This window comes from Telmatherina bonti, assembly GCF_933228915.1.
Source record: "Telmatherina bonti genome assembly, chromosome: 6".
NCBI lineage: Eukaryota > Metazoa > Chordata > Actinopteri > Atheriniformes > Telmatherinidae > Telmatherina > Telmatherina bonti.
The window spans coordinates 26,268,066-26,280,736 of NC_136624.1; the positions used below are offsets into that span (position 1 = coordinate 26,268,066).

The window sequence follows — 12,671 nt, forward strand, 5'->3', positions numbered from 1 at the left end:
AACAGGTCTGGTTTGGTCACTGTAATGCTTTCGAGTGGGTTCAGATCGGTAAAATTGGACCAATGCAAGACTGTTTTTGGGGTTCTTAATTATACTGCAATTTGCAAAACATTAATACATGGTGTTGGCTTAATGTTTCCTCCCACGCACACAATAATCTGCATCACTTTTGTCTTCCTCTTGATATTTTATTGTGGCCGGCAGATGTCCCTTTCTTTTTGGACGCTGAATAGTCTATTTGCAAGTGAACCAAGACCCCCGGCTTTCACGTGGACCAGAGTCCATTTCTTTGGTCCACATCAAAGTGTGGTTGGTGTTCATACTACACAAACTGGAAGCGGACCATGGTCCATTTAAAGCAGACCAAACAGCAGTAGTGTGAACATGCTCTTTGGGTGCACTCTCATCAGGACAGTCCGCTAGATCCGAAAGAATAAGACCTTAAAAAATGCGAATGAATAATCAGAGTAGGTGTGTTAAAGCTTTAAGTATCAGTAATGAGTTTAAAATTTCAATATCCTGATAACCCTCCTCTGAACCCACAATGCACTTTGTTTTTGTCCACTTCTTGTATTTAGTCTGCTTGAAATAGACTGAAACCTGCGTTCCTAGGTGGACTATATCTGCTTCTTTGATTTTAATCAGAATTTGTTTGCACATTCACACTACACACAAACAAGCGGACTTTCTGAGCAAATGGACTAGGATTTACAAAAATACTCATGTGAACGTGCCCTTAGACACTCAGCACACATACAAAACATCAAGGTTCTCATGGGATTGCTGAACAATCCGAAGCCAAAACCCTTTCAGAAGTCATCTGTGAACCAGTTTTCAGCATACCAGTGACTTCAAATACCTTTTAGTCTTATTTTTTTATTCACAGAGGCCAGTCTCGAGAAGAAATTATGACAATATCTAATTACCATACAGAGATGTGTGAAGCCTGCATGAATAATGGCAGTCATTCCATAATCACAGAAGCAAAATGGAGGAACATCCTAGAAAAAAACGTACTGTAAGAGCTGTGATAGAGCTACAATGTGATTCAAAGCCTTTAAGAACATATGTAAACAGCCTGTGATCCAAATACTGTCTAAATCATGTATTGCAGTATAATCATTCGGAAACATTTTGGGTTTGTTGTTAGTGTTAAATTAGGCATTTGATAAATACTCAGAATGGCTCATCTTTGTAATAGTTTTAGCAGTATCAGAATTACACTTGCTGGCACAATGAGTGACATATTCTGCTATACTGGCGCTATCATGTTGTCATGCTTATTTCCTTTATTGTCCCAAAACCTGGAGAGCTTCATGTCTTCGGTTTTGTACGTGCACAGATTGATTATTCTTGCGTTTACGCTGTGTGTTTTACGATAGTTAAGCCGAACATAAATGTGTGTGTTTCTCACCTGGCAACATTAGCTCCTAGTAGCTCCTAGTAGCTCCAGTTTCATCCATTTCATCCATTTGTAGTAAATTGTATTCATCTCCTGGTAAATAAAAAAAGCAAAGGAATTACTCTAAAATTCTTCCCCCTTAGTTTGATTGCGTTGCACCTCTCTAATCATAAGAGTTCTTTTCATTTCTATTTCAATACAAAACATAAATGTTGTGTGTAAAATGACATTTTAAAAAGGAAAGCCAGAGTTTAGCAATCACACAATGACATTTATTATGATGCATGGATCAGATCATTTTTGGTCCAGTGGCAGCTGTTTTTACTTCATTTGTTTATGTTTGGAGAGAAAACTGCATTATTCTGAGACATCTTGAACTTTATGTTCCACAGATTAAATGCTCTTTAGTCTTCTCTACTGCTCTGTTTTAGTCCTGTGGTTTGTACACAATTTAAAAAATACTTGATTGGCTCATCAGTTGAGCTGCAATTTGCCTTTTTAACTAAAAATGTTGTTGGTGGTTATTGTGGGTAAAAATTTGATAACACAGATTGCAATTTAAAATATCTTGCAATTGTTTTAAACAGTCACAGTAAAATTTGACATATTGTTTGAGTACTGGCAACCTGTCCAGGATGTACCCTGCCTCTCACCCAGTGAATGCTGAGATAGTCTTCAGCTTCCCCGTGACCCTGAATCAGTTAGGAAAATGGATGGACATCGTTTCACAAAATTTTTCTTTTTACATTTTTCAATCATGGTATGTTCTTCCAGTGTTGTTTCTTTTTAGCATTTATCTATACCATGTACTGTTGATATGACCTTAGGCTTAGTTGAAGTAAATCACAGGATCTGTACAGTCAGATAGTGACTTCTCTGGATTTTACACCTGGACACATCTCTGAGAAATTGGTTCAGATGACAGAGTTCTCAAATTTGCACAACAGATACGCTTACAGTTGGAGGAAGCTCCAGGAAAAAGTATGTTGCACTGTGATCTCACTACCCACACATGCCGGTTGTGTTTTCACAAAGTGACTTTCTTGTATTTTGTGTGAGTAAATGTGTTTATGCAATTGTGTGAGGGTGAAAATGGAGAAAACCAGACACAGAGACTCTTGTGTCCAAGCAGCAGGTTTCTTGATGATAGTCTGCTGGGATGTTTTGCAACCACAACATCTGTCTCAAACACATCCATGCATAGCCATCATAAAGTCATTACTGTCACACTGATTTTCAGCAGCCCTCTAAATAACTCTTTTTCTCTTATTTGTCTCCTTTCATGCTGTCTTTTTTCCATGTTGTACTCCTGCTCTACCCTCTCTCTCCATCCAGACTGTTTCAATCTTAGAGCAGCGGCTGACACTGACAGAGGACAAGCTCAAGGAGTGTTTGGAAAACCAAATGGAAATTGGACTACATCTCCAGAGAAGAGAAGAAGCATAAAGCTGGGCATGAAGCTGATTGATGGTGTGAGTGGAAAATATTGTAGTCAACATTGTTGACTGTCTCACATATTTTTAAATCACTCAGAAAATGGGAAGTTTTTTATATGCAACAGGACAATTGTAAGCACAGAAGTGATTAGCCACTGAATGAACGTTTTAGCTTTAATGCTAATGCACTGTCAAGTCATTTTACTCGGATATCAGAGGTCAAGGAGCTGAATACTTGAGAAGTTCCTCCACAATAGAGCTGAATGTGCAGTCTCTTTTCTGCTGACAAAGGACTAATCACTGGGTATGTGTGTATGAGTGCACAAGTGACTGCCTGTACAAGTGTCAACACATACAAGGGGCTTTAGTGCTGACCTTGCACTATGTGTGTTCATATTTTTATTTCAATTTGTCATATAATTGCAAGGTAGTGTCCATACAAACTATGCAGAGAGCCAACCAAATAATTCAGAAGCTGAATTAATGTATTATTTTTCATTTTAACATGTAAAGAAAGGCTTGCTGTTTTTAATTATCAGCCTAATTATAAGTTTATTTTGAAAATTTCCCACCAATTCTTATTGATTTTTATTTGCCTTCTATTATTAGTATTTGAACCAATTGGGTAAAGCATCAAACCCAATGCAGAGCCAGCGCAGTGCCTCATTTTTATCAGAGTATATGTGTTTTTGTTTTTAGACCTTATAAAAAATACTAAACCCATTATAAATTTGGCCTAGCACAAAAGTTCAAAGACCTTAATTGTTTCTCAGATGTGCTGAAAAATTAATCACCGCCCCTCCGATAAATTCAATGTACTCTATTTGTATGTCTTAAAACTTGCTCACTAACTTTCTTACAGTGAGTTTAAATCTGAGGGCTGCAGACAGGGTTAAAAAAAAGTCAGAAAGAGATAACTTACTCTTTTTTTTTTTTTTTTTAAATTGAGATGTTGGCAATAAGTAAATATTAAATAAACACCATCTTTAGATCATAGATGTCAGAGTAAAGGTGTGTTTTGCTTTGGCTTTAGGTTGGATTTTTATTCATTTCTACTTCTGCAGTTTTAATGGGTTCCCTGAACATCCTGTTCTGTAAAACTTTTATGCATTGAAGTAAGTTATTGTGCATTCTCTTAATAAATGTTGTATGCTCTTAATCATGACTGGAAATTGGTTAATAAACATATTTTGGGTTCTGTTCATAACAATCAGCAAATCAAATGAAAAAGGGTTTTATTTTCATTACTGTTGCCAAATCGATGATGTCACAGGTTACTTTTGTGCTCTGAAGTCTGCTGAGCTCCAGCAGTTACTGGAAAAATGACTTTCCTGTCTTTATTGTCCTCAACGGAGATGTTTAGATCATGAGCTGTGAGCTGTGTCATCCGTTGCTCAAGGCGAGTAATTTTCAACCCTTTGTTTGCCAGATTTGTCTGATAATTTATGACAAATATGTGGGGGAGGAGGCAAAAAACCCTACCCTGCTTGTGTTAAAAATCCTTATGTTTCACCCTCTGAGTAATTTACGTAACCTGACCACTGATGCTGGATCAGTGTTTTTATTTTAAGAGGCCTCAATGAAAATGAGCCAGAGCCTAAGCTAAGACTCTTGCTGCGATTTCTCATAAAACCGATTCAGCAAAGCCATGACTATTCATCTTATTCATGAATTAATTTATTTATTTTCAAGGGCTGGTAATAAGATTATATACTACAGAGATGAGTCACAGCGAGTGCTGGGGTGGAGGTCTGTGTTGCTCAGAAAGAGTCGTGCACAGCCATTAAGAGGGAAAATATTAATGACTGTTTCTTTAAGACCCAAGTCTGCCTCTGCACTGATGGAAAAAGAAGAAAAACAAAACCGGAATTCTGGAGTGGTGCTGCCGGGCCCACTCTCTTCCTTCCTGTCTGGGGCCCGTGGACACACACAGACACTCCAGCCAGAGAAAACAGCTCCCTTTACTATGGGCCTCAACCAGACGGCATGCCAGGAGCTTTAGTGGAAGAGAGGAGGGGCTAAAAGAAAGTGGGTTCAATAACTTGTGTGTGTGTGTGTGTGTGTGTGTGCGCGCGCATGTGTGTGAAAGCCTGTTTTTTTTTGAGGTCCAAGTTTAGTTTTGGAAAATGCCGGTGACAGCATTATAGTAAAGTGGGAAACATTTTCACTGACTTTAAACCAAACTACTTTACAAATTTTAATAAATGCTTGAAGTTGGCTTTGGGCTTTAAGATAATAATGTTTACACTCAGCTTAGAGGTTACAGTTACTATTGGCAGAAGATTTTACTCATACTCAAATACATACAAAGAAAAAAGTACTTTTTCAGCTTCTCCTCAAATTTGACTACTTTTCTCAAATTTAGCGTCTGTGTGTTTTCAGTACTGTTTTATGTTGGTCCAACAAAACACAGCTTTTAAGAAGTTTCCTTGGATTTCTATTCCATATAATGAATTAATAACAGTAATAAATTAAAGGCGAATACTGTTACATTTGACAGATGCTACTCAGTTGACACAATGGACAAACACTTCTGCCAAAACTCCTGTTTTATTAGCCTAAAACTATATATATGATTCCTAGTTGATAACTTTATTAAATAAGGGTTGTATGTCTCTAGTTAACGTTGTGATCATCAAGATAAATAATTCTTGAAGTGAAAAGTTCCCAGGATAGAAAAATCTTCTATCATAAGAACCTGACAAGTGTTCAGTTGTTGAATCTTTAACTGGGTCATTTTTGGTTTATAACTTATTGTGCCTGACACACACCCTGTCAGAGTTCTACTTAAACTTGTGGATGTTTATTTTAATGTTGTTCAGGTCTACAGGAAGTCACTTAGTCAAAGAATGTCCTTACAAGTACAGAGATAGCTGTTAGACATTGTGTGTGTGTTTCAGGAAGAAAAGAGAGAGAAAAAAATGGAGGAGGTTGCTGTAATATGTAGCCCATGTGTGGCCACAAGTGTGTGTGTGTGTGTGTGTGTGTGTGTGTGTGTGGGAGGGGGTTGGTGATCCTGTGAGGAGAACATCTGGATATGTTTTTCCTGGTGTGCTGCGGTTGGAGCTGCCGTTTTACTGTACGTGTGTCATTGTGGGTTTTAGTTAGTTCAGTTTTCTAGTTCAGTGTGTCAAGTCTTTGTACTCTTGTGCTTCATTGTACAATATTTCTTTATGTTATTTTCAGTTTTACATAACAAATATGACACTTTTTATTCTGCCTTTTAAGCTAATATGTACTGTTAAAGCAGATGAAAACTGTACTGTCCTGCAGTTTACCCAAAATATCTATAATCAGTGTGTTCTTTTGAAATAACAAATTGTCCTGGTTGAATACTGTATGATCAGAACTGGCTTTTCTGTGCAAAACACTGCCCAAAATAGTCACTTTAACTGTGTAGCGGTCACGGCTTAATAGTTGACAGAGAACTTGTGGTTTTGTAGTTTCAGGAGAAACCAAAAGAGAGGGAGACTGGTAATCTTCAACATATACTAATTTACTTCTGAGGAACCCAAGTGAAATACAAGTACAAGAACCCAAAATCCTGAAATCTGTAAGGTGACATGAAACAAAAGTTTCCAGCATGTTTCGGTGAATGAATTAAATCCTGACAATTCTTCAAAAATGTTGAGAAACACTCACAAAGCGACATGCAGGAGACAGATTAACCAATCCCCCTATATAGTAACCTCACTTCCCAGAAAGTGTAGACGTTTTCTAGTCTAAATAAATCTAAATCTTCATTTTGTACATTCATTTGAATATTTATTTAGTGGACAACAAAAAGGGACAATGGTTTTCAATGTCTCTACTGACCAACCTCTTTATATTCTAGAAATTTAAACAAACTGACAAGTTGATGACACATTTAAAACAAATTATCATTGAAAAACAAAGAATAGATTTAGCAGTTCTGAAAGATTATATAATGAACAGATTAGTTAGTGGCAGATGAGGGTGTCAATTTGGGTATAAAACAAGCATTGACCAAAGACCTCTCAAGCAAATATGGCATGTGGCTCACCACTTTGTGAAAATCTTTGTAAGATAATCCTCAACCAGTAAAAAAAAAAAAAAAAAAAAAGAACTTTTCAACTTTTTCAAGAACAAACAGCCATGTATCAACTGCTTGGAAATGCTGCCTAAATTATTTGCACTCAAGCTCAGCTCAGATGGACAGAAAGACAGTGGATGTGTGTTCTGAGGTCAGAGGAGTCCACATTTTAGCTATCTTTGGGGGAAAACTAAGCCAACAGTCGAGATACTGTCATTTACAGTGGCATGACTGACTTACGTATGTGTCAGCGATAGTATTAATGCACCATCAAGGAAGCATCTTTTCACCAGCAGGTCCACATTTATGTTTAAAAGGTCAGTGCTATACATCCTGCAACATTCACAACAATGTGGCTTCGTAGACATGGAATGAGTTTTACAGAAATTACCCGTAGACGAGATCTGTCTCTTGTAAAAACATCAGAGAGATGACAACCCTGGTGTGTTAAACCTTTGCAATCTCATATAAGCAAAAAACACACACAGTTTCCTCCGAAAAATTGATCAGTTTGTGTCTTCAGTTTATAAGTGGTTAGAAGATTGTTTTAGATGGAAGTGTGACCTAACCTGACGGTAAACCTCCAACAAATAGTTTTCTTCATCTACAGCCACTGAAATCATGTTATTTTATCTGAAATGTTAAGGCTCAAACAAACAGAAAAATTAGTGGTTTAGGGGTGTTTTTGCACATTAAAAAGTATTCTAACTCATCTGGAAGGGGGATTGTAAAAACACTTTCAGAAAATTAAATACTAAGAAAATACATATATAAATAATGTTCCACAATTGGTCCTGAAATACAATTTGTTAGATAAATCTTGTGGTTTTAGAATATCATGACCAGCATTTGATCATTTTACAGCTTTATGAGCCCACTGGCATCTGTCTAAACTGCCTTATTAGAAAAAAGAAGTGATTATATAATTAAGAGGTGGCACTAAATATCAATGTTTATATTCTTATTTTTGTTTACAGTTAACAGATCAAACTGATCACACAGACTTCAAACATATAGAATTTAACGTAAGAGTTTCTGATGTGTACCACAGACTGATGTAATATGAAGTGATGTATTTCACCAAAATGTTGAAGATAAGTTGAGGACTCCCCATGTTTGATTAAAACAGACAAATAGGCAGACAGAGGCATGTCTGGTAGTGTATATGTGCATTTCTGAACACAGACACTACAAGGCAAAAATTTACACACTTTCCCATTAGATTTAATGGAAAAGTCTGTCCATACGTTTGACTGTGACTGACTGGAGAGGTGATGTAGGAGTTTGTTTCTGATTTTTAAAAAGCTGAAAACCCTATCTTCCCCTCAACATCTTTCTAGTGTCTAACTGAGCTGAATATGTCCATCAGTTTTGTATCCATCTATAGCTGACGATCTAATAGTCATACATAACCAAACTATGATGTATAACAATCGTTGGTGAGAAATCATGAAAATATGGAATTAAAACAGTATTGTATCTTTCTGTTGTGTATGGTTTTATAATGTTGAAAGATTGTCACATAGACACAAAACAATTCAAACACGTTCATAGAAATTCTCCAACAGTGAGCTTCAATCCCGCCATGTCTTATATGATCTCTGCTGGATTTTGGCAAGACTTCCCTTTACCTCATTTCCTGCATTGCCCCTCATCACCCCCGTTTTCACTCCTCTAACTGCCTCCCACATCTCCCCCCTTTGAGACGATCCTTGCTTGAAGTCAGTTGCTGGGATTTGGCGCACAGCTCCTTTAGCTCACGCCTCAACTTCTGCACCAAAACCATCTTTTCCATTCAGTCCAAAAGGGAGTGAATAGAACTGTATATTTATTTATTTTTTTCATTCTTTTCTACTACAAGAATGGTTTTTAATTTAGTTAACCAACTAACACATTATCATCTGAAAAAGAAACTGTTTTTTGTCTCTTATCAGTACATTCATTTCAGCTAACAGAAGACTTCATTTAGATCTTCTGCTTAGCTGTGTTAAAATCTGTTCACGTCTGTCTTTCTAATTGACTAAATAAATCATTCTTTCTGCTTCAGTTTGAAAAATAAACCTTCTTCCAGGACTGCATGAAACTTTGATGCATGTTGTATAACCTAAATGCTTCAAGGTTAGCACGACCTGTACTTCTGCTGCACAAGTGAAACAGATAAAACCAGCTTGGACATGCTTCAAGGTGTGTAAACGTGTGCTGGGAGTTTAAAATAATGACCCACTTTACAGTGAGCCGGCCCATAAAACAAACCTGGTAATAAGTCAGGGAGCACTTACCTTCTCCTCAGAGTGCTGCCGCACCCTCAACTCACCTGATTGTCTGAAGGTCCAACACACACCCATCATTTAAAGCCGTCTGGTCATCATGAACCCACTCTGCAAAGTCTGTTTATTTCCCTTGTAAAAATGTTATAAGGCGCACGTGATAATATTCCTGTTGTACATTAGTTTGAGTCAAACATTAAGACTGTGACTGGCATTATTTAGATAGTAGTGACATCACAGTTATTAAAAATTTGTAGATTTAACCTACAAAAATAAACGCTTGAATGATTATTCATTATCTCTTATCACTTTGTTCATTCATATTACTGTTCACTAAAGAAAATTGTGCAATTATACAGAAGAAAACAACATTTTCATGATGCTCTCAGAGGGTGGCGTAGTGTTTAGCACTGTGGCCTCACCATAGACTGTATAAGAAAGATGGACAGAGCTTTCGGCGGTAAAAAGGGAAGCCTATGCGGAAGTGCATAAAACTGCAGTTCCCCCTTCATCCACTAGGGGCTGGCTCCAAAACAGAGCAAATCCCCATAGACTCCCATGTTAAAAGGACCAACTTCAAAGCAGAAATAAACATGTTTACAGCCTGGTACAAAAATCTATTTTAGGTTTAATAGGTCAGGTTTACCTTCATGACAACTGTGGGGGGGAGTGAATTTTTTTCTAACTCGCCCGTTTAAAAGTAATTTAATCTCGAAGTTCGGCATATTTAGGGGCGTGTCCTTTTCATTTACAGGTACCCGACCTCACTCTTCAAGTAAGAAAAACGTAGAACAACCACGGTTTTTAGCCAGTTAACAACTTGACTTAACTTTAGCCAGCTTACCTCCGTTAGCTGGTTAGCTCCTGTTATCTCCGGGTTGGCTGGGGTAAGGTTGGGCCAGTGGCCTTTCTGTGTGGAGTTTGCATGTTCTCCCGGTGTATGGGTTCTCTCCAGGTACTCTGCTTCCTCCCACTGTCCAAAGACATGTATGTTAGGTTAATTGGTTACTCTAAATTGCATGCAATGAGTATTAGCGTGACTGGTTGTTTGTCTTTGTGTGGCCCTGCGATGGACTGGCTAGCTGTCCAGGGTGTACCCTGCCTTTTGGCCAAAGACCAACTACCCTGTGACCCATCACTGGATTAAGTTGCTAGGATAATGAATGAATGATGTTCTCAGAATTGAAATCTGTTGCCATCTATTGTTGCAATATTGTAAATAATAAATAGATATCATAAACCAAATCAATAACATACATTTCTATGAAAACCAAAAAAATTGGAGATTACATTTCTTTTATTTTTGTCTTTATTTTGTGGCTCTAGAATTCGTTGTTCCACTTTGCATCTTTGAGGCATACATCTAGGTGTGTCATGGGTTACAAGGTTATTTCGGTCACTTTCAATGCACAAATCTTTGTCGTGGCAACTGAACATTAGCCAAGGCAATACAGTCTAACAATTTAAAAGATTTGTTTTGTTTTTTTTAAAATGCCAAACAATGAATTTTTTTTTTTTTCTTCATTTCTTTCTTCGGCATCACTGACTGGGGTTATAAATGACTCCCCTGTTTGATTTACACAAACATTTACGTGAAGGCTGTGATGACTGTTCAGTTCCTTGAAGGACAATACGTTGTATCTTTACGGGCTTTTTCTCTTGTGGTATTCACACTACAGATCAGCAGCTGAAGTGACATAATAGCCAGCCAGTAGGTGACAGATCACCTCGTACTTCTTCCACTGCATATTTGCCCATTTCTCTGTTTTACTTTGTCTTTTTAAATCCTAAAATTAAAAACTTCCAGTTATATTAAGAATCATTCAGTTGAATCACAGACGCTTTGTCTTATACTAAGAAAGCTCATACTGTAAAGTAGGAACTAAAAAAAGGTATGAAGTTACATAGTTCCCCTTCTTTATCCTCTCAAAATGAAGGGAACTTCCTTCAGTAGTAACAAGAACTTCAAAACATCCCTGCAGTTGGAAAGCACCTATATTTATGTATTATCAAGGCTGAGGTAGCTTTAAATGACATATGAGTGTTGTAAGAGTATGATCTTTCTGGTCAGTAAACATGACTTCTGCACCCCAAAAGCCAACACTGCGTGACTATATGTCAGACAGGAGTTATCATTAGCTCCCAAACAAAGGTGATGATGCGTAAACTATGACTGTATCCACGCTATTCCCTAACCTCTCATTTACTGCATAGGGCTACACTAAATGGTGCACTCATTTCTGTTCACAATTTGGTCCCAAAGCTGGCTATTTTCTCTTCGTCACAGGTCACCTGACTACTGGCTGTTACCATGGCAACCACGGCACGTTGTTCAAACTTGTGTGAAAATATTTTATTTCCTTATTTTGTAATTTATTCTGTTTTTGTTGTGAATCTATTCAATAAATGATAGAAATAATTAGTCTATAGCTTTATTTTTGTATTTGCTTTAACATTCATGTCACTTGCACCATTTTGAGCGCATTCCTGCAGTGCAAGGTGGTCTGTATTGACCCGTCTAGTCACTATCGATGCTCACTATTTTTTCAAATGCATTGTGGGTAATTTTGAGAGCACTACTTTTTTTTTTCTCTCTGGACAGCTGGAAACCACTAGAAAATGGCATGACTATTATATAGGGCACTATATAGGAAAAAGTGTGGACATTTGGACACTGACTTAGTGTGCATCTCATATCTGCCACATAGCATGATGTGCCTTTAAAAGCTGAACAATTTTCAATTGTCCATGAACAAATAATGAGACATCCATTTGCAGACAGCTGAACAGCTCTTTCAGCCTATTTGCATTTGCTTTTATAACAGTACTAATGTGATGTATTGGGAAAAAAAAAAGTCACATATATTTCCTCACATCCTTATTACATATTACTGCTTATTTACAGTCACACTGCTAATGTAAAGCTGCCTTGACATATAGCTGTGACACCATTCCTCTGACAATGACCGATTTGTTTAATCTGCTGCCGCTTATTGGCACAAGTCAGCATAATGTTCACACCATAATGTGAGTTTTATGCACACAAAATGAACTAGTTTTCAGCAATGGATATCCAGGGTCTTTTCACACATAAACCTTCCAGAACCTTCCCTCATTAATGCCCATATGTTGTCATGAGAGACTTCTAAATGTTAACAAAAGCATCCATGTGCATTTTGTGGATGTTTCTTAGTAAGTTACTTTCTTTTTTGTTTATTTAAATTGATGTGTTGATTATTTGTCAGACAACAATAAGTCTGGAAAGAGCCGAGACAAAGAGGAGGAAAATGAAACTCCTCACAGAGGTAGAACAGATCGTTTGTTTTATTTAGAGACCTTTGACCATCTGTCTTTATGGCCCTGCCCCTGGGCTGTCACAGTTATATAACAGGGTGAGGCTGGAGGTGTGTATGTGGAAAGAGAAAGAGATGAGGAGGTGAGGACTGTTGTACAATGACTTGCCTCATCTCTTTTACAATCTTACTGGTTTAGGTACAATATATTTATTCTGC

General features: G+C 37.4%; 1 protein-coding gene across 1 annotated transcript in view; it reads left to right on the forward strand.

Moving 5' to 3' along the window:
* Nucleotides 1-2,848, forward strand: part of poc1a (POC1 centriolar protein A) — a gene marked incomplete at both ends in the record, with an annotated part of 42,801 nt that extends 39,953 nt beyond the window's left edge. Inside the window, one exon of the mRNA XM_079242052.1 lies at nucleotides 2,738-2,848. Coding sequence (XP_079098178.1) covers nucleotides 2,738-2,848 — 111 coding nt within the window. The remainder of the gene's footprint in view (nucleotides 1-2,737) is intronic.
* Nucleotides 2,849-12,671: the final 9,823 nt, after the last annotated feature.